This window comes from Euprymna scolopes, chromosome 18, assembly GCF_053919585.1.
Source record: "Euprymna scolopes isolate OS-2025 chromosome 18, ASM5391958v1, whole genome shotgun sequence".
NCBI classification, from domain to species: Eukaryota; Metazoa; Mollusca; class Cephalopoda; order Sepiida; family Sepiolidae; genus Euprymna; species Euprymna scolopes.
Genome location: NC_136499.1, coordinates 82,670,070 through 82,696,113, shown reverse-complemented (window position 1 = coordinate 82,696,113; position 26,044 = coordinate 82,670,070). Strand labels below are relative to the sequence as shown.

Here is a 26,044-nt window from a genome sequence, read left to right as displayed (position 1 = left end):
GAGAACAGGGCGGAGTGTGGGGAAAAACGTCCCCGTGTCTGTCTGTCCTGTGAGTCGCGCGCGTCGAGAAAGAAAGAAAGAGTCCATCATGCCGGCCGTGACGTTTTGTAGTGAATGAAGTCTCGCGAGATCACGTGCGCGTGCCTTATAGAAACAGGTCACTTGTCAGTGGGAAAGGATCGAGAAATCATTTGACGTTTGAGAAGCGGCAAAATCAGTTGGGAGAATTTGTATGAGCAGTGATTTTTGCCTGTTGATCGACTGCATGTTGCATTTTATGAACCGGATTTCTCATAAATGTCTGCTATGGCTGACCTGGAAACTGCTCACATTGCTTATTAGCCGATCAGAAAGCAATCACAGTTAATCAATACAGAGCAAACAAACGACTGTGATAAATTGGAAAAAAAAAGCATAAAGTTTTTTTTAATTTTAATCAGTCATAACACTGGTACACACGACAATGAATTTAACTAGCCTAGATAAAACATTGCAAATGTTGGAGGAAGTCCTAAACCCCAACCCAAAACCAAAATCCTAACCCTAACATTTATAGTTTGGTTTGTGTGTATCACAACATAAGAAAAGTATCAAATAGAACTCCATTTAACACAAAAAAAAACTATGAACATTTAAGGTTCGATAACTTTTATCATCAACAAAAAACTAGATTGAATGCGCGTTGTTCAAAAAAGTTCAGATTTATGTGTCGTCATCTTTTAAAATAGTATAAAGTAAGGCATTAGAATAAACGGAGAAAAAGATGTTCATAAGAGTACTTATTCCTTGTTTCTTTTTGTTGGTGTAGCGATCACAGAGAGGAGTGTTTGCTGGTTTCAACAGCGAAAGTGAAAGCGGGATGACATCTCGCTTGACTGCACCTATGTGTTGTTCCTTTGGTTTCTGGTTCCCTTCTCGTTTACAAAAATCCTGGACTTTTATTTCTTTATAGGCCGTTCCCACAGACACGTTGGTTGTTAAATTTATTTTCATCAGGCCCCACTTCCATTTTTATTATTTTTCTCTTTTGGATCGGACTTGTGACAACCGACGAGAAAACGTCCGGTTGGGAGTTTATTAGTTTCTTCATGAATCGCCACAAACCCAAACCCCAAAGCAAAACCCTAATTTAAAAAAAAACCTTAATCCTAATTTTGACCCTAACCTTAATCCCAAAATACACCCCAAAAAAACACCAACCCTAACCCTGCACCCCAATATCTAGTGCTTAAGTGTAAAAGTACCTTAGTTTTTAATCACACGAAAAAAAAAAGCTGTACTGCAGCGACATCAAGTGTCAGTCGAGTCAAGTGAATATTTATAAGAAATCCGGTTCATAATATGCACAATTACCGGCTCCCAGTTTGTACAATGCACTAGCACCGTCTCTGGAATTATTTAGAATTAACTTTTTATTCCTCAACGTTCCTCTGCAACATATAATATCATTTAGATCGGCTTCATATTACAATATTTCACACAAGAAATTATGTTTGTTCTTTTAATTAATGTTGTGTATATATTGTAGGCATGTGCGACAACAAAACTTGTGTAGGCATGCGTGACAACAAAACTTGTGTAGGCATGCGTGACAACAAAACTTGTGTAGGCATGCATGACAACAAAACTTGTGTAGGCATGCGTGACAACAAAACTTGTGTAGGCATGCGTGACAACAAAACTTGTGTAGGCATGCGTGACAACAAAACTTGTGTAGGCATGCGTGACAACAAAACTTGTGTAGGCATGCGTGACAACAAAACTTGTGTAGGCATGCGTGACAACAAAACTTGTGTAGGCATGCGTGACAACAAAACTTGTGTAGGCATGCATGACAACAAAACTTGTGTAGGCATGCGTGACAACAAAACTTGTGTAGGCATGCGTGACAACAAAACTTGTGTAGGCATGCGTGACAACAAAACTTGTGTAGGCATGCGTGACAACAAAACTTGTGTAGGCATGCATGACAACAAAACTTGTGTAGGCATGCGTGACAACAAAACTTGTGTAGGCATGCGTGACAACAAAACTTGTGTAGGCATGCGTGACAACAAAACTTGTGTAGGCATGCGTGACAACAAAACTTGTGTAGGCATGCGTGACAACAAAACTTGTGTAGGCATGCGTGACAACAAAACTTGTGTAGACATGCGTGACAACAAAACTTGTGTAGACATGCGTGACAACAAAACTTGTGTAGACATGCGTGACAACAAAACTTGTGTAGACATGCGTGACAACAAAACTTGTGTAGGCATGCGTGACAACAAAACTTGTGTAGGCATGCGTGACAACAAAACTTGTGTAGGCATGCGTGACAACAAAACTTGTGTAGGCATGCGTGACAACAAAACTTGTGTAGGCATGCGTGACAACAAAACTTGTGTAGACATGCGCGACAACAAAACTTGTGTAGACATGCGCGACAACAAAACTTGTGTAGGCATGCGCGACAACAAAACTTGTGTAGGCATGCGCGACAACAAAACTTGGGTTTTTATAAGCGGAAGTCTCAAGGTTGTCAGGAATCTCCGGGCGCATGCGCAAGAGGAGGGATTGAGAGAGTTGTATAAAAGGCAGGTCGAGTGAGAAGGTTGTTGTTGTTGTCATTGGACATTACAGTGACGTGTACGTTAGCAGTTGATTAAGAAGTTGTTTTTTTTGTGTCAAGTCGTGCCCCTCGGTGAAAGTGAAGGTCATATAAGTCGCGCACCTCGGTGAAGATTATATAAATCGTGCACTTCGGTGAAGGTGAAGGTCATAAGCTATTTCGGCTATTTCGTTTTGTCTCTTTTCCTGGACAACTATGGCTGGGGCAAAGTTTGATTTAAAACTGATACCCGAATTCGACGGATCCACTTCTGTTGTCGACTGGGTCGAAAAGGTTGAGCTAACCTGCAACCTCTGTGAAGTAAAGGGGGTGCATACCGTGATTCCCCTGAGATTGGCTGGAGGCGCCCTGAGTGTGTATCACCAACTTAGTGCCGTGGAGAAGGCTGATGTTACCTCTATAAAAAATGCTTTATACAAAGCATTTGCCATGGATCCCTGCACAGCCTATGAAACATTTGCCTCTAGGAAGCTCATGCCAGGAGAAACCGTGGACGTCTTCTTCACGGAGCTGAAGAAACTTGCAGTTCTATTTGGCAATGGAGTGTCAGAGCAAACACTGGCGTATGCGTTTGTGGCCGCCTTCCCACCCATGTTAAGCAACTGTTGAGGGCTTCCACTGTAACGCCCATGGAACATTTGTTGGAACACGCTCGAGCCATTATCAGAGATGAGGAGGACCTGAGGGAACCGGTTGTAATGATGGCACAGGCAGCCAAGACTAATGCTGAAAAGAGTCCCAGTGTGAGACCCACGACCAATGGGAGATGTTTCTACTGCAGCCAGCGAGGCCATTTCGCAAGAAGTTGTACTAACAAGGGGCAGGGGCGCCCGCGCTGTTTCCAATGTGGTAGTTATGGACATTTATCCCAAAATTGTGCGGGAAATTCATCAGGGGGCAGGACGTCAGCGTCGCCCTGTTCCCTGGGCAAGATTTAATTGAGGCGCAACCGACAATAAATGTGTACGTGGACCAAGTGCCTTGTTCAGCTCTTCTCGACTCCGGGTGCTCACACACCATCATGAGTGCCAAGTTGTGTCGAAACTGGACAAAGCAGAACATCAAAGTAACCACAATAGGTGGCAATACACAAGCTTGCTGTGGAGCCGGAACTGTCAAATTCCACACAGACTCTGGTGTGGCCGTAGACATTAATGTGCTGGTGATGTGAGGGGATTTGCTGGGATTTGATGTACTGTTGGGGTATTAAGGTACTGGGGGGAGTTGTTATCGGAAGAGATGGGACCGGTTTTTGGAAATCCCTGTGTGTGCTGCAGTTCACATTGATCGGCCTGATTTTAAGGTGGACTACGACCATCACCAAAAGGTATGAACTGCATTGTGGAAGTGGACAGAAGGAAGGGTGCCAACCGAACTCAAGAATAGCATTGCAGAGTACTCGATACCCGACAAGGCCCATAATGAATACGAGAAGGAGCTTGAGGCATTGGATTCAGGATGGATGGCTGATCCGCTACCCCAACAAGCTGGGACCACCCAAGGGTCTGATTCCCTTAATGGCGGTAGTCCAGCATAACAAATCAAAAGTTCGTCCGGTACTGGATTATCGTGAACTCAATAGATACATTGAGACGTACACTGCCGATGCTGACGTGTGTGCCAGCAAGCTGAGAGAATGGCGCCAGAAGGGCTCCAATGTGTCTATAGTAAATTTGTGGAAGGCTTATTTGCAGGTGCGAGTGGATGAGACATTGTGGCCGTTCCAGACAGTGTGGTTCCGGGGCAGAGATACTGCCTTACTCGACTTGGCTTTGGGCTGAATGTGGCACCGCAAATCATGAAGACTATTGTAAATGCAGTGTTGTCCCAGGAAAAGACCATTGAGGACGCAACATCGGCCTATATTGACGATGTGTACGTCAATGAAGATATACAATCTGCATCGCACGTCAGAGAAAAGTTAGCTCAATTCGGATTGGAGTGCAAGGATCCCAAACGTCTGAGGGATGGAGCACAGGTATTAGGATTGGACGTCTGTTGGAAAGACGGTACCTTACAATGGAGGCATGGCAGTGAGATTCCAAACATCCCTGATATCATTACGCAGCGGACTATTTTTTCCTTGTGTGGGAAACTTATTGGTCACTTACCAGCGTGTGGCTGGCTCCGAGCAGCTGTGGGCGTCATCAAACACAGGGCAAGTTTAGTAACTACAGGTTGGGATGATGTATCTGATGATGCTCTTCTAACTCTGATGACGACGGAAACTCTAGAGAGAGTTGACAAGGATGACCCTGCCCGTGGAGAATGGTGTGTGGATGGGGACACTGTGAATGTGTGGGTTGATGCTAGTTCTTTGGCATTGGGAGTGTTATTGGATCAATGTGGAAACGTAATTGAAGACGCGTGCTGGCTGCGACCCGTGAATGATGCTCAACACATCAACCTGGCGGAACTGGATGCTGTTGTGAAGGGTTTATATCTGGCACTGCAATGGCAATCAAAGAAGTTGCACTTGTACACGGATTCTCTTTGCGTCTACCACTGGGTGTCCTACACTTTCGAGACGAACGAGAGTCCGCACTAAGGCAGCCAGTGAGATGTTAATCCGGCGGAGGCTAAACACCCTGAAGAGTCTGGTATCAGAGTATGACCTGTCGGTGAGTGTAACGCTCGTGGCATTACACTGTAATCGTGCAGACCAACTAATCCGTGTGCCTCACAAATGGTATAATGCTGTGAAGACAGGCGTGGAGTTCGCTGCTCGATCTTGCACCGTTGGCGCGATTAGCTCATGCCAAATACAAAGAATTCATGTGCAGAGTGGACATCCAGGTATCAAAAGAACTCTGTATTTTGCGAGGCATGTGGACTCAACAGTGACAAGGGCAGATTTCAGGCAGATCATCAAGCACTGTGAGGCATGCCAGTCTATCGATCCTGCACCTGAGCAATGGCAGAAGGGGCGATTGGAGGTTGAGTATGTATGGCAACGAGTAGCGATGGATATTACCCATTACAGTGGTAAGCCCTTTCTAACCCTTATCGACTGTGGACCCACTCGTTTTGCGGTGTGGCAGCGAATGACCAGGCAGGACTCAGCAAATGTTGTCCGCCAACTGTCATCTATCTTTTCTGAGCGAGGTGCGCCGGAAGAGATATTGACGGACAATGATGCTGCTTTTTATAGCCACCAAGTTCGGCAGTTGTTGAATGAGTGGGGTGTCTGACTACAACTGCGATGTGCTCATGTGCCATCAGGGAATGGCATTGCTGAGAGGAGCCATCGCAGCATCAAGAGAATTGCTGCCAGAAAGCAATGCACCATTACGGAGGCCACATATTGGTATAACATCACACCAAAGGATGGGAAGACACTAACAACAGCACCGGCCAATGCCATACACAAATACCATGTTAGGATAAAGGGCATTGACACTGTCCAGCCAATAGACGAGGAGAGTCATGACAAATACAAGGTAGGGGATCCAGTTTGGGTAAGACCCCCTGGAAACCGGTGCACCACCAAGTTCAAGCGAGGACGAATATCTGGAGTGGTCAGCCAGCAGTTGGTCCTTGTTGATGGAACCCCTCGCCATGTGTGCGATCTTCGCCCAGTTAGTGAAGTATATCCCGCAACTACAGAGAGCGATGAATCATCAGATGATGAGCTGCTGATGAGTGAGGTCACCAAGCAAGAGAGTGGTAGTTGTAGTTCGTCTGATCAGGCAGGATCAGAACTAGAACCAGAACCACACCTAGAACCAGAACCAGAACCTGAATCCGAGATTGTAAATACCACCCTTCGCAGAAACCAGCGAACTAAGAGGCCACCCCCGGAGATCACTCTATGTGATCATCAGATCAGAGGGGAGTGTAGTACTTACCAACAAAACACGTGTTTGTGCCTTGTGTAGGCATGCGCGCCAACAAAACTTGGGTTTTTATAAGCGGAAGTCTCGAGGTTGTCAGGAATCTCCGGGCGCATGCGCAAGAGGAGGGATTGAGAGAGTGGTATAAAAGGCAGATCGAGTGAGAAGGTTGTTGTTGTTGTCATTGGACGTTACAGTGACGCGTGCGTTAGCAGTTGATTAAGAAGTTGTTTTTTTGTGAAGGTGAAGGTCATATAAGTCGTGCACCTCGGTGAAGGTGAAGGTCATATATATGGCAACATTGAATAATGTAGAACACGTTGTGCGACATAAACATGAGGAAGCTTTGCTGATGAATACAAAAGTTTATTATAACGACATTAATTTTAACACATTTAACTCTTTTATGAATTTCATTCTGAAAATATTTGTCTCACAAATTTGATGTAAACTTTTGCTTGTTTTTGATTTTCGTGTTTACATTGATTTTCCTATAAGTTATATTTTAATTGTTTTAATTTGAAATTCAGTTGTGATTATATTCAACACATTTCTTTTCATTTTAAATAAGTTTCTTTATTTGAACCAACGAATTCAAATTCATTTTAATTTGAAATTCAGTCAATCTAATTTGGAATTGATTTGCTTTTATTTGAAATTAATTTGCTTTAATTTGAAATTTATTTTTTTAATTTTAAATTAAATGATAGAGTGCATTGTTGTGCAATTTTTAAATTCGAAAAAGATTGATGGTATATTTTATTTGTTGGTTCCCGTTTACAATGTGACATGTATAATTATGTGATGTGGCAGTGATATCGAGTTATTGATTGGTCATTCTTATGTTAATTTCATTTTCAAATAATATAGGTTTTTTTTTTTTTTCACTTTCGTTTAGGCTTGGAATGAAACATGATTTTCAAACAGAATGTAAGACTTTACCCATAACAAAATTAGGTCTCATGGGAGGGAAAGGAACAGACTTCAGCAGATGTTCAGTGAATGATTTTCAAAACTTTTTGAAGTAAGTAAACACACCTTTTTGATTTATGTGCATTTTTCGATTTTTATTAACCAGGAACGAAGGATATATTCACTCCAAATATTATTTATTTCTTCAAATTGTTATTCATTTATTCTTCACTTTCTACATGCATGCATTCCTTTAAACAAACTGCTCATCTAAATTTGCACATTTTTTTAAATAAATAAATTTATATATTGCAATTAAAATATATCATAGATACAAACATTCAAAAGCAAATAAAGTAATTTCCAGCAATACGGGACAACTTAACAACTAGGCACCATAACATATTGCACATTTTATTCTCAGCAGATTTCGTGCCAAATTTTGTCTGGCTTAAAAATCACCAAGAAATGTAAATTGGCAGTAATATACATGTATAAGCTTTGTAGAATCTCCCCACAGTGAGCAGTCCCTTCAAGCTTTGGTTCTCCAAATATTCCCAAAGTGGTTGAAGTAACCTCTTAGTTTCCATCTAGTATATAGATCTTACCTGTCTGTTATGAGGGACTCCCATAAGCTGTGATGAAAGCGACCTTTCTATGAAAAAGAAAATCTCTGATGGAAAACTGCGATCGACATGGCCACCAGTCATCTCGCCCCTGCTTGTCACTGGATACTGGTCATTAAGATTTAGAGAATGGTATATGTGTACAATCATACACACTATCATCCAATGATGTACAGATGCCTACTCAACTCAATTCATCTTTGTTAAAAAAAAAGGCCTTTGGCAATAGAGGCATGGCGAGGTCGGCAGACCTAACAGGTTGGAAGCCTATAGTTATAAATCTGCACAAAGGTGGCAGGAGTTTTTTCTTAACATCATTATTTTGCCTCCATGGCAGGAGCAGATTCCGGTGGAGACTTCTGTGTCCGAGCAGCCCTACTTAGGGAGTGTAGTACTCACCCAGGATTCTGGGAAGATGCTAGAAAAGGTGCATCAAAAATTGCCTGTCATTCTCTAAGCTGACTAGTTTACTGCAGCTAGCGGTTGTTCATCATAGTAGGAACAAAACAATGAAAATAAACTTAAAGCAATAATGAACAAGTGTTCATTATTGCTTTAAGTTTATTTTCATTGTTTTGTTAACATTGGATGTTGGAATGTGAGAACCCTATTAGATTTAGAAACCTCCAGCTAGCGGTTGTTCATCATAGTAGGAACAAAACAATGAAAATAAACTTAAAGCAATAATGAACAAGTGTTCATTATTGCTTTAAGTTTATTTTCATTGTTTTGTTAACATTGGATGTTGGAATGTGAGAACCCTATTAGATTTAGAAACCTCCAGTAGGCAAGAACAGAGAATTGCTTTGGTCACTAAGGTTCTTCAACACCTGAACACAGATATAGCAGCACTTTCTGACGAAGATCATTTAATTGAAAAACAGTCTGGATTTACCATCTTCTAGACTGGAAAACCCAAAGGGGAGAAACGTCATCCGCTCCTCTATAGTTGACAAACTTGACTGTCCAGCTAGTATAACTGACATGAAATTACGAGTACCACTTGCGTGTAGACGATACATTGCTATTCTTTCTGTCTATGCTTCAACTCAATCAGCAAGTGATGATGTTGTCATGCAATTCTATAAGCCTCTTTGGGAAACCTTAATTACTATTCCAAAGGAGGAAAAGGTGATCCTACTTGGCAACTTTAACGCATGTGTAGGGAAACAACATCTAATTTGGAATGCAAGTGGATTGGCAAAGTAAATAGCAATGGCCTGAGCTTGCTACAGCTATGCTCTGAGTTCAACTTAGTCATCTGTAATACATACTTCCGGCGGAAACAGAAACATGAAGTGGCTTGGATCCACCCAAGATCCAAACATGGCCATATGATAGACGTTATCGTCACCAAAATGACGATCTCAAAGATGTGTGCAGTGTATTGCATAGTGCCAATTGTGATACTGATCACATGTTGGTGCATGGCAAATTTAAGCTGCATGTTAGGATGAAGAATCGTATGTTGGGCATAATAATTCCTAAGCGAATCAATGTTGCAAAGCTCAAACAACCTGATGTCTGCTTTTGACAATATAATTAAATAACGCAAGTATTATTTATTCTGCACTTCAAATCAGCAATTTCTTGGTTAAAGTTGACACTGTTGTCAAAACTTCCGACTTCCAAATGCAACAATCTTTCCAGCTTACTTACACACGTCTGTGTAAGTAACACGCCTTCTCTCAACTCGCGTCATGCTCACTTCTTGTCCGCTTTTATAGACCAGTCTCATTTGCATAAACATTCACAGCCACGTGATTATTCACCATAAAACAAACTGTCTCGTCATGTTAGTTTTTCCTTTCTTTCTTTTTCATTTCGTTCCACGACCAACCCTTTGAAGCATGCACACGTGCTAGTCAAGTAAGTCACACGTTTCTCTACACTCTTTCCTGATTTCATGATCACAAATAGGGCAAGGGGACAGTCGTCTTTCTTGGGTACTTCTTCAAAGAATCGAGGGCATCGCTTCCTCATTGCCATCTTCCTTATGGCCACCGTTATTGCCACCAGTATGTTCCATTATCTCTCGTGCTACTCGAGGTTTTATGAAACGGTGGCATGAACATTTCACAGATCTATTCTTCAATCCTACAGAAGTAGATGAATCGGTCATTGATGGCATGCCACAAAAAGATCTAATCACGGAATTGGATGATTTGCCAAGAAGAGAAGAAACGGACCTTGCTATTGGTCAGATCAACAAAGCACCTGGTCTGGATGGTATACCGATAGAGATTTTGCAGAGAGGAGAAGAGAATATAAAATCAACTGTATTTAGTCTGATTAACGCATGTTGGGAAGGTGTCTCGATGCCACAAGATTTGATAGGTGGTATTTTGGTGTCATTTTAGGGCAAGAGTAGCAAATAGTGTGATACCTACCGTGGCATTACTCTCTTTCAAGCAGACTTCTCTTTAACTACTGACTCACATATGTGTCGTTTGCGTGACACTGCTGTCCGAACTTTCACTTTCTGGTTACCACTTGACGCGTCTTCTCTCCACTCCAAAACGAACTTCTGCAACTTTAGCTTTTCTCTCCCCGAATCCGACTTTTCTCTTCTACAAATACAACTTCTCTGCTCGCAATCTAACTTCAGAATGCGTTCCTTCCCCAAATCACTCCTCTTTTATCTCCAATCAGGAGCATCTCATTTGCATACCTCGTGGTCACCCTGTAGGCATATAAAGAAACAGGGCAGCCATTTTTGTTTCTTTCTTCTTCATTATGAACACGAGGTAAGCCACACAAAAACGCGGTCGGTCGTTCTTGTTTCTTTTTTCTTCATTTACACCACACGCCCCCCTGATCTTCGAGATCAATAGGATACTTCGTAATCCTCCATCCAAGCAGGCCGCCTCCTCTCACATCGAGGCCTCTGGGGGACAACTTCTCGGGAGTTAACGTTTTCAGGTTCACTACAACGCAGGCCTAAGTCAGGTCGAGCAACATCATTTGCTTCTCGGTGGCCCTCGATTTCCCCTTCTTCACTGCCCTCACTGCATACCGGCAATGTCACACGACGCAGGTCTAAGATATGCCGGGGAACGCCATTCACCATCACATTGTTCTTCGACTGCAATCCTGTTACGACCCCTCTTTTCCAACGAGTGGTACACTGTGCATTGGGGGGGTTTCACCCACACCTCTTCACCTACTTTGATAGTGGCTTCTTCACTCTCAATTCCTGCTGTTTTGTTGCACGGATGCCGCCACTTATATGTGAAAACGGCCCTATGAGGCACAGTTGTCTCATCTTGTTTGGTCTTCGGCGAGATGTTATACCAAAACACCGCCTCTATGGGTGATACGTTGCTTTTTTCCGCAGCGGCTTTAATGGTGCGATGATTCTTCTCCACTATTCCGTTGCCACTCGGCCGATACGCTGCTCTGAAAAATTGCCTTACTCCCCACTTATCGCACACCCCTTTAAAGGCTTCTGATCGGAAAGCGGGGCCATTGTCCATTAAGAGTTCCTCAACCGGCCCTCTCTCCAAAAATATCTCCTCGATGACCCCTCCGATCGCCCATGCAGCTTCTGCCCTGATCTCTCTCCAGATGGCAAACCTTCCTGGTCCACAGTCGACCATCGACAAATACAATTTGTGGCGATAGTGTGTCACATCAATGGCCAATCGCTTCCAGTCCTCCGCAACGTGTAGCTCTCCTGCTTCGTGTCTGGACGGTCCAGGTTCAATTGATTGGCACTCTCGACAGTTCTCCACCACCTCCCTAACCTCCTCCTCGGTGGTCTCTGGGTAAACCTCTCTGGCTAGGAATAACGTTCGTTCTCGACCAAAGTGGTGCATTTCGTGTGACTCTTTGACTTCTTCCCCTGCACAGCATACCGAGGAGACCTTCTTTCCCTCCTGCAGCCAGGCCTTCTTCACGTGTGTCATCGAATCCGCCTTGTTTTTTTCTGACGGGACCAACACAACAGATACTCTCAACTGGAATTCCGCTATCAGGTCGGTGAGCGCTCTGAGTCTGCGCTTGATCAGCATTTCCGCAGCACCCCTGGTCTTAACTCTCTTATCGCCAGTTACTGCCGACCGAATCCACGATGCTACCGTTGCCAAATCAGTTTTGACTACAATTATTTTCAATCCCCATTTCAGGGCCAGATTGATTCCTTTTATAGCGGCATCTAGTTCTGCTACGTTGATATGGGAGAAGTCGTTGTTTTTTCTTAGCCACGCCGCATCCTCCACAGTTACACCTCCTATATCTAGTACGACGCCCAACGCCAGGTTACTGGCATCGCACCAAACCACACCCGCATCTTCGCCGCTGACATACCATTTCCCTTTCACTGGGTCCTCATTCCTCACTCTCGCAATGACTTCTTGCAGCATGTTCATGACCTCCTTTGTCACACGGCCCTCCCAGCCATCAGTGCCTGTTTGTCGTTTAATAAAGCTGCATGCTATCCTTAGCCAGCCAGCGATAGGATAGTGCCCGACCAGCCTCCCGCAGACTGAGAAGAGTTCTCGCCTCATCAGCTCAGATCCGACTTCGGGTATTGCATTCCCTCGTTCGAAGACAAGGCTTTCTTTTCCATCTCGCCTTAGTTTCAACCCCAGCACCGCTCCTCCATCTAGGGCCTCCGCCGGTTTTGCAGTTAACCCATACTTCTCGACATGGCTTCTTACTTTCTCTGCTGTCACCTCTGCCTCCTCCACCAGGATGTCGTCAATGTACGAACTAGTGGCCTCCTCCACTGTACAGTCTTTGCTCAGCACTGTCTTCAGCACGGCAGTCATAATTTTGGGGGCTGAACTCAGCCCAAAGCCTAACCTCGTCAGACAATACACCCGCCCCTTGTACCGGACCAGTTGGTACTGCCAGAGTTTTTCATCTACATGGATCTGCAGATATGCCGATTTCAGATCGACAATCTTAGTGGCCCGCCCCATTCTTCTCCATTTCCTCATGACCTCCTCACATACGTCGATCCCCGTTCCAGTGTGGCAGGCTACGTGTCTGTTCAATTCCCTAAAATCCAGCACGGGCCTAACTTGTTTTTGGTAGGCTGAACAACCGCCAGTAGTGGCAACACTCCTTTTTCTTCCCCTGTCCACGGTTTCAGAATTCCTTCTTTTATCCACCTCTCCACTTCTTCCTCGAATCCTTTTCTTATTTCTCCTCGCAGGGTGTTTTCGTAGCAGCCCACCTTATTCTGTAGTTCTGGGGGCCCGGAGATCCATTTCCATTCCACCGTCCACCTCACGCCATTAAACTTCGCCAGGAAATCTTTGTCCTCAATGCAGCAAACCTCCGGTTTTGGGGTTCTGACGGTTCTATCACCTTCCACTCCTGCCATCCCCACTGCGCCGAGACGTCCAAACGTCACTTGGCCCCCTCTTAATGTAGCGCCCCCCCAGTCGGTTAATTGCACTCATACCTATAATCACATCGACACCACCGACCAGATGATTCAACACTAGGGCTTGCAGTCCAATGGGCACCCCTTGCACCATTACTTCCACTGTCGTCTCTCCTAGGCATTTCACATCCCTGCCATCCACGGTCCTAATAATCCTGGTTCCGCTCCATGACCTCGCGACATTCCTCGCTAACAACGTTGTAGTACAGCCTGTGTCGACAAGGGCTATGGCTCTCTTCCCATTGACTACCACCAGTAACCGAGGCAATGTTCCATCATGCGCCATTTCCACACAGAAGGGGTAACCACTGGCGCAATAGCTCCCCTTCACTCGTTTCCCTGGTCCCGTGCAGCAACACAATAGCGGCTAATATGCCCCACTTGTCCACATCGGTAGCACGTGATCCCCGGTCTCGGCTCTTTGCAGTCCTTGATCAGATGAGGACCCTGGCACCGGAAACACTTGATAGCAGGTCTCCCCTTCTGTCGCCTCGTCAGCTGCCTCTCATTCAAGTGAGGCCTCATGCACATATTTCCACTCACAGCTGCAGCCACGATTGGGCTTTTAACATTTTTCACTAGGACTCTGGCGTGGACCAAGAGATCGTCCACTTCCATAGAATGGATCCCCGTGATTCTCTGCATGTTCGCAGAGATTTCCTCTGGGAAGCCGTTCACTAGGTACAGCTTTACCGTCATCTCCAGGCTCCTCCCCACGTAACCAGCCAACCCTGCCAGTTTCCTGATCTCTGCCGCAAAGACGTCAATGGACTCGCCGGTCCACCTCAAACTTGACAGCTTGCCAAGTGCTCCAAATGGGCCCTCAGCGAAGGCCAATTTCAGCCTTTGCTCCACTAAGGCAAGGTCTTCCTTGTCTTCATCTCGCATCTGCTGGTAAATCGTGAGGGCTTCCCCCTCTAAGTATAGCGGCAGCAGGGTGACCACATCTTCTATCTTTTGCAGCTTCGCCACCATTTTTAATTTCTCCAGCCACTTAATCAGGTCACCCTCCCCAGTAAAGGGTCTCAACATCTGAGTGCTCAGTCTCCACTCAGCCATGTTAATTTGCTTGATGTGCCGAAATAGCTTGTCGCTTGCGTGACACTGCTGTCCGAACTTTCACTTTCTTGTTACCACTTGACGCGTCTTCTCTCCACTCCAAAACGAACTTCTGCAACTTTAGCTTTTCTCTCCTCGAATCCGACTTTTCTCTTCTACAAATACAACTTCTCTGCTCGCAATCTAACTTCAGAATGCGTTCCTTCCCCAAATCACTCCTCTTTTATCTCCAATCAGGAGCATCTCATTTGCATATCTCGTGGTTACCCTGTAGGCATATAAAGAAACAGGGCAGCCATTTTTGTTTCTTTCTTCTTCATTATGAACACGAGGTAAGCCACACAAAAACGCGGTCGGTCGTTCTTGTTTCTTTTTTCTTCATTTACACCACAATATGTCTATCAATGTTACCAGAAACGCAGTGTGGATTTCGTTCAAGAAGTACCACCGATATGATCTTCTCAGCAAGACAATTATAGGAGAAGTGTTTGGAACAAAACTCTTCTCTGTATCAAGTCTTTATAGACCTAACTAAGGCCTTTGACACTGTCAACATGGAGGCCCTGTGGAGAGTACTTAGCACACTTGGGTGTCCACCCACATTCATCCACATGCTGTAAGAACTACATTGTAATATCGAAGGATGTGTTACATTCAACAGGAAACTATCAGAAGAGATCACTGTTGACGATGGTGTTAAGCAAGATGATATACCTGCCCAGACACTCTTCTCAATATATTTTACGGTTGTACTTGCCCATGCTTTTAAGGGCTGTGAAACTGGAGTTGGCTTGAGGTACAGAATTACTGGTAGAGTGTTCAATCTGAGGAGATTAAATATCCGATCTAAAACCTTCCAAACAATTGTATGTGAGTTACTATATATATGCTGATGATGCTGACCTCGTCGCTCACGCTGAAGAGGACATGCAACTGTTTTTCAGCAGCATACTTTACTTTGGTCTCACTGAAGAAGACCAAGGTGATGTTTACTCCACCAATGGGGGTTCCATACTGTGAACTTAACATTTATATTGATGGCACCAGATTAGGTTGCGTTGACACATTTGTTTACCTTGGTAGCACCTTGTCGAGGGATGGTTGGCTGGGTTTTGAGATGCATGCTCGCATCCAGAAGGCTTCTGTTTCTTTTGGCAAGTTGGAAAAGCGGTTATGGCGTGACTTATCCAATCAAAGTAGCAGTTATCATCATGTGTGCTAAACACCCTATTATACTCATCAGAAATGTGGACCATTTATCAACACCAACTGAAATGGTGTGAAAAATTCCATCAGGGCTGCTTAAAGAGAATCCTTAACATAAAATGGCAATCAATGACACCAGACACTGTTGTCCTTCAGAGAGTGGGTTGTCCAAGTATTGGAAGCGTGATAAACAACAATCAGATGCACTGAGCTGGACACGTTGTCCATATGGATGACTGCAGATTACCAAAGCAGCTGTTCTATGGTGAGCTGACGGCTGGCAAGAACTCACAACACGAACCAAGGAGGAGATTCAAGAACTGTTTGTTGTTTTTTTTTTGTTTGTTTTTTTTTAATGGAGAGTAGATAATACAGTGGATGTGTTATCGGCAGCTCCAGTAACTCTCGCTTCTCCTTTTTTGTCCCTCAGTCCTCATTCAAATGAGTGATTTTTCTGACAAAGGGTGAAGAAAAAGCTGCTTTAAAGGTCGGTAGTACTTGGTGAACAGTAGTCTGAGATGTCGGAAATTTTCTATCTTTATGTCTATCCTTGTGGCCATGTCACTAGTAAGGGTGCTGGAGGTAAACGTTTTGTCTGGGCTGACGTGATCCGCCTGATAGTCAGGGACCCGAACCTTGGATAACCACTAAGGAGGCTGTCCTATCAGCAGGCGCAAAGTACTGGGACTGCTGTATTGCCATTTGGTGAGTGGATCTGGACCATGCAGTAGTCTCTGGTGGGGTCTCTTGATGCCATACTAGTGGGTAATTGTTACAGCTTTACCTTTTCATGTGCTACAAAAAAAAAACTTCCTGTCTTTTTCTCTCTTACTTTCCCTCTCTGTACTGCTCTAAACAAGTATGCCGACCTATTCCACAAATCCCAAAACCTCAACATGAATTATCTCCAGAAAAAAAACTCAAATAAACCTAGAACCCCATCTTCCAACGTAGACCCCTACTACCAGGTCTCCTTCTCCAACATCAGGGGTCTACGTTCCAACCTTCCAGATGTTGAAACCCAATTACAGGAGACGAAACCGGACATATTTTTTCTAAGTGAAACTGGAATAGGGCCGACCATTTCCCTAGATGAGTTCATAATTAACGGATACTCTAACTTAACAGCTAAATCTGACCCCCAAGATCGCCATGGGCATGGAATATGTGCTTACATTAAAGATGGCTTCCCGTGTGTCAGGGATATCTCTAGAGAAGATCCTAATTTACCCTATATGAGCTTCCGGGTTGCACTTGCTTACACCACTGCATTTATATTTGCACTCTATCGGCCCCATAACAGCGGAGTTACTATCTTTAAGAGTATATCTGAGAAAATAGACCACATCCTGGCTGCACATCCCTCGGCTAACATCCACATCTGTGGTGACTTCAACGTCCATAACATGGAATGGCTGACCCATTCAAATAAGACAGACGACGAGGGGAGGTTTTTTCATGATTTTGCCATTGCTTATGACCTCACTCAGATTGTTCGCGAACCCACCCATGTGCCCGATACTACTGGTCAATATCCAAGCCTCCTAGACCTTTTTCTCTCAACTTCCCTGAGCTATGTTCATGTTCGTTCATTCTCCTCTAGGATCCTCTGACCACTCCGTCGTATCAGTTACAATAAAAATGAAATATAATAAGTCCCCAGACGTACCCCCTCCACAGTACTGTATACCGATACTCTATGGCTGACTGGGACAGCTTCCGTACATTCATATCTGATTTACCTCTGCATTCCATGTTTAAAAAGGATGTGTCCTCTATAGTATCAGATCTGACTGAATGGTTAATTGTAGGCATAGACCAATTCATACCATCTAAAAAATTCCAACAAAAACCAAACAGCCAGCCATGGTTCTCCCCAGAATGTGCTGCTGCTATTGCGCACAGAAATCACTTTTTCCATAACTAGCAACATAATAGATGCACTGAGACTAAAGCTGCTTTCAGGAACGCCAGCAACCACTGTAAAAGAGTAATAAAAAATGCAAGAAAGCTATATGCCCAGTCTGTTAAATCCAAAGTACCTGATCAGCGGCTTGGTTCCCACCAGTTTTGGCAAATAACAAATAGGATCCTGAACAGAAGTGTGCGTTCTATCCCAACCATTATCAATGGACCAGAGGTCATCTCGTCAGCATCAGACAAGGGCAAACTATTTGCCAAGAACTTTGCAGCTAATTCTACCCTATGCGACGAAGGCCATCAACTCCCCATATTTCCTCCTATAACACAGAACACACTAAATAACATACAAATATCTGTGCGTGAAGTCGCCAAGCTAGTCAAGAACCTTGATTCCAATAAAGCTACTGGCCCTGACGGCATCCCAATTATAGTGTTCAAAAAGCTTCAACCAGAACTTGCTCCCATACTTACAAAACTGTTTAAGTGTTGCCTTAAGGAGAAGTGCTTTCTGACTCCCTGGAAAACCTCATCAGTATGCTCTGTATTTAAGAATTCAGGTGATAAGTCATCTCCCTCTCAGTACAGACCAATAAGCCTCCTGTGTGTTATGAGTAAGTTGCTGGAATCCATATTAAATAGAGAAATAGTCAACCACCTCAGCAGAAACAATCTTCTTAGTGACACACAATATGGTTTCCGTTCTGCAAGATCTACCGCAGATGTGGTAACGGTTATATCTCACAGGATTAGTGAATCTCTTGACAAAGGCTTCCTTTCTAGGGCAATTGCTCTTGACATATCAAAGGCCTTTGACAAGGTATGGCATAAGGGTCTACTTCACAAGATTTCCAGCTACGGTATAACTGGAAATGTTTTCTCAATCATTAAATCATTTCTCTCCGATAGGCTCATAAGAGTCGTGGTCGATGGACAAAAATCAGAGGCCTGCAGTATTAATGCTGGAGTCCCTCAAGGGTCAATCCTGGGCCCAACTCTCTTCCTGATCTACATCAATAACCTCCCTAAACACATACTTAAATCATTCGTTGACATCTATGCTGATGACACGACCATCTACGGCAACACATCAAAGGCTGTAAATGATAAAGTTCTCTCTGATCTCGAGCGCGTGGTTCAGTGGGGGAAGTCGTGGCTGGTTACTTTTAATGCATCTAAAACCAAATTCCTATCTTTACATCATCAACGCTCTGATCCCCATCTAGCATCAATTGAAATGGATGGCTCTCGTCTGGGAGAAGCCCCGTGTTTTGACAAGCTTCTAGGTTTGTCCTTTACTCCTGATCTGAAATGGAACACGTACATCAAGTCAGTTGCCAAGGTCGCTGGAAAGATGGTGGGATCCTTCTACTGCTCCAGAAGATATCTCACTACTGATGCAATTCTCTATCTATATAAAAGCCAAGTGCGTCCAAGGATGGAATACTGCTGCCATATCTGGGCAGGAGTTGCTAAAAACAGCCTATCCTGCCTTGACAGAGTACAAAATAGACTTTGTGGCTTAGTGGGGGATGCCCTTTTCTCTATCCTGCAACCTCTCTCCCACAGAAGAGACGTTGCGAGCCTATCCTTGTTTTATCGTTATTTCCATGGCAGGTGCTCGTCTGAACTCCAATCTCTGGTCCCCCCTCGCCAATCTTTCACGAAAAACACCCGTCCAGCTGAATCCACTGTAAAAAATTTCCCCCACTCTTTATCTGTGCCTAAATCAAAACAAAGCTTCTTTCTTAGAACTGCACGCCTGTGGAACTCTGTTCCATCTGCCTGCTTCCCACCTGACTACAACTTGGATTTCTTCAAGTCCAACGTTAACAAATTCCTAATGAACCGCCCCCTTAAGTAAACACTTCATCAAATCTCCACACTAACGTACTGTACTTGCAATAACCCTTATCCCTGAGTGGCTTCCAGGCCTTAATAAGTGGTGACCACCGTATAAAAAAAAAAAAAAGACAAACTTAAGAAGCTTTGCATAAATGTTGAAAGATGAGAAAAGATAGCCGAGAATAGGAGTGAATAGCGAGGAGTTGTCTCGGAGGGTTGCAAGACAAAGAACTTGGAACAGGCAGAGCTTAAGAGAAATCTGCATAAAGGGTTTGTGAAGGATATGAATGCTTGTGGGGCTGGAAATGTGAGACATGTAGACGCTTTCTACTCTCCAAAGCTATGTGAACTACACGAATCACAGGAAAGACGCCCTTATGTATCCTTGCCTCCGTGATCTGATGACAACCTGTGTGGTGTGTGACAGAAAATGCAAGTCGACTGTAGGTCTGAGGAGGCATATGGTTGTCCACAGAGACACCATACCACAGAGTGGTCTAGTTAACCCGGGCCAGACACTTGTCTTTATGTGTCATCTTTGCTTTAGGCCATGTAAGTCGGCTGTTGGTTTGAAGAGTTACCTTGGTGACCATGTAAGATGAACTGGGGGATGGGGTTGGTAGTGTTTTTTTTTTGTTTTTTTTTTGTTGGGCAGGACGGCAATCAGTTGCAAAGATGATGCAATCATCATGTATGCATGTATGTATGTTTGTATGCTTGCCTAAAACTTTCAACAGAGGCGGCGGATTTTCATGAGATCAGTATTGTTTTGAAACTCGACCCTTCGGACGAAATATATCGAAAAATTGGCTAAAAACATTAATTCCTTCACCCTCATCTGGGCAATTTTCTACAAGGGAGGGTCGCTTTTTTCGTCCATATTTTCGAAAGTCATCCTCTCTTTTCGATTGATTAGCCTTAATTTAAACTTTCGTCACTTCCTGTATGGCGATGGACGCAATGACAAAGACGTCACGCTTTTTTTCACATTCTTTTCCTCCTTTGTGGTATTGGGTTCGAGCCTGCTTGCCTACTACCACTTCTTTTTTTTTTTTTTGCTCAACACACACCTCCAAACACCCGGCTAACGCCAGGCACGCAGGCTAATCAAAGAGAAATGGCAAAAGTTTGACATTGACATTTGTGAGATATTTAAGTCAACTTTATGATGTAACGTAAGTGACGCCAGATAACCCAAGGATTTAAGATAGAGAAGATAAATATACATATTTTATTTCATGTCAAAATAGATATTATTTGAAAACCAGAGAAATATATTTTTATGGCTAAATGTTGACGACAGGAAATTTCACTTAGAACCTTGTCTGGCCTTACGTGAACCCAGGGTCGGGTGTCAGAATTGACATCTGTCCTTAAAATGGGTGAGAGAATTTCAGTGTGGGAACGGTGCCCACTCAGGGACCTGGGGCTTTCGATTTCATGGAGATTTCGTGGCGAGATCCTATTGGCTAGGGAGAATTTCCAACCCCATCCACTTACCTTACTATATATACGACTGTCGTGCGAAAATTAGTCAGTTTCACAGAAGAGCGAGAAGAGTTGAGCCTCAGTTTCAGATCAGAGTAGAGAAGAGACGTGACCCCTCCCCACCTCATCCATCCGTCGGTCGCTGTCTGGGAAGAGAGTTGAGATTTTGAAAAGAACTTACAAAATCTGAATGAGAATTGTAAAAACATTTGTACATAATTTTATGGGAATTAAGCTTTTGTAGATAGACTACAATCGTTGTCTTTCTGCCTGCCGCTTCGATATTCGCTTTCAGCATACCAGATTATGTAACAACCTCCGAGGAGCCTAGACAACACATGCTGAGATCTAGTGAAATAAGAGTCCTAACCACCTCCTCGAGAGAGGCGTTACACTTGGAGCCGTTTGACCAGGATTTGACCTTGGGTTACCATGGAAAAAGAAAAAAAAAACGGTGTTGGGATTGCATTATAATCCTACATTATCAGTGGCAGAAGAAAAAACGTACTAAGAAAGAGACAGACAGACAGACGGGGACCTCTGAAAACAAAGGAAGAAGAGACAGAAAAGAAACCCGATAAAGAGACGCCCGAAGAAGAAAAAAAAAACAGCGCCTGAAGAAAGACTTTGAGCCAGAAAAAGAATTCACGCGCGTGAAAAGGACATTTTGTTTTGAAAAAAAAATGTTTGAACATTTTGAAAAAGAAAAAGAAAAAGAGAGAGAAAAAGAAACGCCGGTTGAAAAAAAAACGGTTAAACATTTTGAAAAAAAAGAGAAAACAGAGAGAGAAAAGAGACACTTTTTAACATTCAACCAGTGCGCGCTGCGAAGCAACGAGAAGAAAGAAAAGAAACACTTTTTTTTTTTACATCCGACAAGTGCGCGCCGCGAAGCGATGAGAGAGACAGATAGATAGACAGAGAGGACGAGGAGAACGACACAGGCAGGTAAGCGAACTTTTTTTTTCTCCTTTCTGCTGTCTGTACAATTTGGTCTAGAGAGAGAAAGAGAGTAAGAAGGATTATAGAGAGAGAGAGAGAGGGAGATAGTAATTTTTTTTTTGCTGTGGCTGTGAAATTAACGGTTGGTCGTGCATGCTTCCAACTTCATAGCAGTAATGGAAAGGAGGGGTTGATTTTGCAGGTACAAGCGAGTTGTTTTGGAAGAGTAGACTTTTCCTTTCTGGGATTGAGTTATATATATTTTTTTGTTGTTGAATTAAAGGGCTTGAGAGAGAGAAGAAAAGCGTGTTGGTTTTAATGCTAAGACACTTGATTGTGGTCCAATTGATACTGAATGAGGCTTGTATTTTTTTTTTATTGAATCACCTTAATCAGCTTAAAAGCTTTTTTTTTATTGAATCACCTTAATCAGCTTAAAAGAAAAAAAAAGAGAGAAAGTGGGAAAAGTTTTTATTGCTTTTGCTTGAATTTTTTGTTGGTGATTGAATAATTGTTTTTTATTGTTATCCTGTTGATGATGTAATTTTTCTCTCTTGTGAAATAATTGATATTGCGTATATTTGAATATTTTAATATCATGGGGGCGTAAATAAATCCTTGTGAAAATGTCTAGTTAAGACGTAGAAGGGATTCCGAGATGCAGGCATTATAACAACAAGGAGGGGTCACGTCTGGAACGGTGGTGATGGTGATAGAGGTCAGGGTGGAATTAGCTTTTTACGATGAAGGAGAGAAGGCCTTAGCAGCCCTCTCTGCGATGCTGACTTACGAAGATATCCAGAGACAATCCGGCAGCTCAGAGAAATCTCTGGAGGGCCGGAAGACTGACTTGATTCTGGTTGGTGTCACCAGGAGTCCACGACAAAGGGTTCGAATGACCTTGAGTGACATGTGGTTAAGATTAAATGAGGACTGTGAGATAATACCTACCTCTTGGGGAACGAAAAATCGGAAATGGGATGATGTGTGGCCCCATGATCCACCCAATGCGAGATTAGAAGGAAAAATGACTACCCTACATCGAGAATAGCTTAATATAAGGGTAGAGAGTTGTTCACTTATTTTAAAGTGACTATTCGTTGAGTTCTGTTGAGAGCGGGTTGGCTCTGATGATAATGATTTATGACTGTAGTGGCATTACAATTTTAAATTGTGAAGGAAGAACTCCGATGCTTGAGTTTAGTTAAAGACAAGAGTTTTTTGGGTTTTTTTTTTTTTTGAAAAAGAAAACGAGAATACTATTTTAAGCAGTTCGTGAACCTTGACGAAACATTTTAGCTGGATATCGGCTGAGTATTTATATAGCAATGTTGAACGCTGTGTTGAGAATTAAACTTTTTGAGAGTTGTGTTTTATGTATTCACACGAGAAAATTTGGAGAGATTAATTAAATCTTGAGAGTTGAATTAATTTTGAAAAAAAATTGTTTTGTTACCTCAGTCTGGAGGGATTTCCTTATGAAACTGAACAAATTTTAGTTGAGTTCAGTTGAGAATAATTACAAGCATTAATTTCGGCGATTGAACTGACTTTTGAAGGAATCTGAATTTTGCCTCAGTCAGGAAGGATTTCTTAAATTGCGAAATAAGGGTAAAAGAGGCGGCAAGACTGAATGAAAATAATTGGAAATTATTATTAAAGTCACTGAGTGAAATGTGGTACACTCAATTGTGCGCGAAAAGTGATTTATTATTTTTTAGATGGATTTTTCCCTTGCGAGTAAATCAGGTGCATGGTGTTCTCACTTGGAGATATTAATTGAAATTTAAGTTGAATTTTGGGAGTAAGAAGTTCGCCGATCCTTGCTAACTTCGATGTGCATTTCTGGATACAGGTCCGTTCGGACGTGCTGCATTTCTGGATACGAGTCCATTCGGACATGCTGCATTTCTGGATACAGGTTCATTCGGACATGCTGCCTGGGAGGACGCTGGGGGCATGTGGATAGCTCCCTGTAGTTGTTTTATTAATCGTCCATGAGGAGACACATGTTGAAATTGAGGTCGTTGTCTGCACGAGTGTGTGTGGGTCACACAGAGAAAAGAGTATTATGAGAACGTGTTTTGAAATATCGAAAGGAATTCGATAAATTAGGGGGCGTATCTAGCTTCCTGTGGGTTTTTTTTATTATTTTGACTATCCACAAGGGTACGAAGTAATTTTAGTGAAACTGAATTGGTTGTTTAAACAGCCTGTGATAAAAAAGTGCTTGACTTTTTGTAAATAGTTGTGTACTGACAGACGGAATTTTCCTCGCTTTGTTCCGAGCGTGGGCGTGATCAAGCTGGTGTATCTGTGGAGACCAGAAGAGATGGTCTGATAGTGGAGCAGCAAGCGGTAGCTGGCAGAAGGAGGGAACTGTGTAATGCGACGTGGACAGAATTGCGAATTGTTGACCCTCAGTGGCCCTGAGCACCCCGTGCGCTCTGCTTGTGGTTAGGAAAAAAATAGCATTGATGAGCGCTCCGCCTGGAGGACGGTTGGAGAGATCGATGTCTGTCAGTCATAGCTGCATTAATAAATACAAGGTTTAGGAGTAGGATAATATATCCGAATATTAAACTCTTGGAGGATAAAACATTTGTGTTGTGTTTGAATTATCAAAGAGGATTCCATAGAGCGAGGAACCAAATATAAGGTTTAGCAAGTTGTACCCTATTCACTGGACACACCCAAGTTAGGGTTGGTAGCCAGTTACAGAGTGAGGTCAGAGTATGTAGCATTCAATATGGCCAGAGATAAATTCATGCTGTTGAATCAGCGAAAGGCAGGAATATGCCGAAATAATGGTCTTGGAATTTGCCGGTCACAGAGTCCGTTGTATGTCACTGGCGATCATGAGTTGTGTGTGTTGGGATTATTTCAGGGGGATGAGAGAGTGATAAATAGCGTCTGCAAGGTTGAATTGGCAAGTGAAGGTCTTTTGACACTGGCTATAAGAATAGCTGAAGGCACCTGGTTGGTATCCACGCAACAGTAGATGGAATTGTCCAAGGTATGCGGTAACACGGCTGCTGGGATAATCAAGGTGGGACCACCTTTAACTATGGTAGAACTGGACAGGGGTTGTGAAGCCCGGGGAAAGGGCATAGTGTTACCTGAATGTTATCAGGTTGAGGAACGGTATCTGTTAAAAGCACCTGAGGTAGAGTGGGCGAATGACCAATTGACTAACCTCACTGACCTCTGGGATCCCTTAATCCATCGTTCACCGCCATATACCTGACTTAGGCTACCAAAAGCTATGGAAGGAGTAAGACGAATAAATTTGAGTGAATTACAGGCCCGATTAACCGGTCTAGAGATTACAGAAGCTAGGGATAGGCTTCATAAGGTAGTAGTTACAGGAGCTGGAGTGAGCATGCTAGTAACGATAATTGTGCTGTTGTTGGTGGTTGTATGGTACGTGAAGAGAGCAAAGGCAGAAGAGTGTTGAGCAAAGTGGGCCTGTTTTGAGTCCTGTCTAGAAGGTGTGGTCTCGTGAAAGCCCACCAGATATAGCAGCAGGGTCCCTATCCATGTGCGACATGGCACTACAACTATCCTGATATTATACAACTGATGATAGAACAGCCGATCTAAGCGTTATCAAATAGTTAAGGTTCCTGGACTGTCAGTCAGAAAAAGCAGCCAGTCAAACTGTCAATCAACCTCTCAGACAAAATCAGCCCAAACAAGACTAGTGAACACAAGTGGCATGCAAGCAAAGCCAATTTTCTCAGTTTCTGAGAGAAAGAGAGGAATTTAAAATAGGGAATAGGGGAATGGCATTTAATATCCTAATCAGGAAACAAGGCCAAGCACAGGGTGGTTCTGGTGAGTCCCTCATATTGTACCTCTGGCCTAGATAATAGACAAAGAAGAAGTGTGAAAACCAGCGATAGGAAGAGCCTATCTACTCCTTAAGCAAGTTAGGTTTGCAGACTGGGAATTTCTTCAAGTCACCAGCTCCAGGAAGGTTGTCGACCATGAACGAGAAGACCTCCCTCTCCCAGTTTTATTATCAGAGTTTTCTTTCTCTTAGATGGATGATCTGACAAGATCTACGAGTCCATCACACTGAGAGGGGTAACATGCGCCTGGTTTCTACACCAGGTATTTCTGCACCCCCGGATGGATGAAGATACTAAGTATCTTACTTTAAAGTTTTTCTCTGTTCTTCATAAATAAGAGCAGGATTGGA

The 26,044-nt window shown here is 43.4% G+C and overlaps 1 protein-coding gene across 5 annotated transcripts in view; it reads left to right on the top strand.

The window, feature by feature from the left end:
• The window catches only part of LOC145297671 (A disintegrin and metalloproteinase with thrombospondin motifs 3-like), a 1,581,225-nt gene that overhangs the window by 968,313 nt on the left and 586,868 nt on the right, over positions 1–26,044 (top strand). For all 5 annotated transcript variants that reach the window (XM_080143852.1, XM_080143853.1, XM_080143851.1 and 2 more), the window contains one exon: positions 7,346–7,471. In XM_080143852.1, coding sequence (XP_079999978.1) covers positions 7,346–7,471 — 126 coding nt within the window. The remainder of the gene's footprint in view (positions 1–7,345; positions 7,472–26,044) is intronic.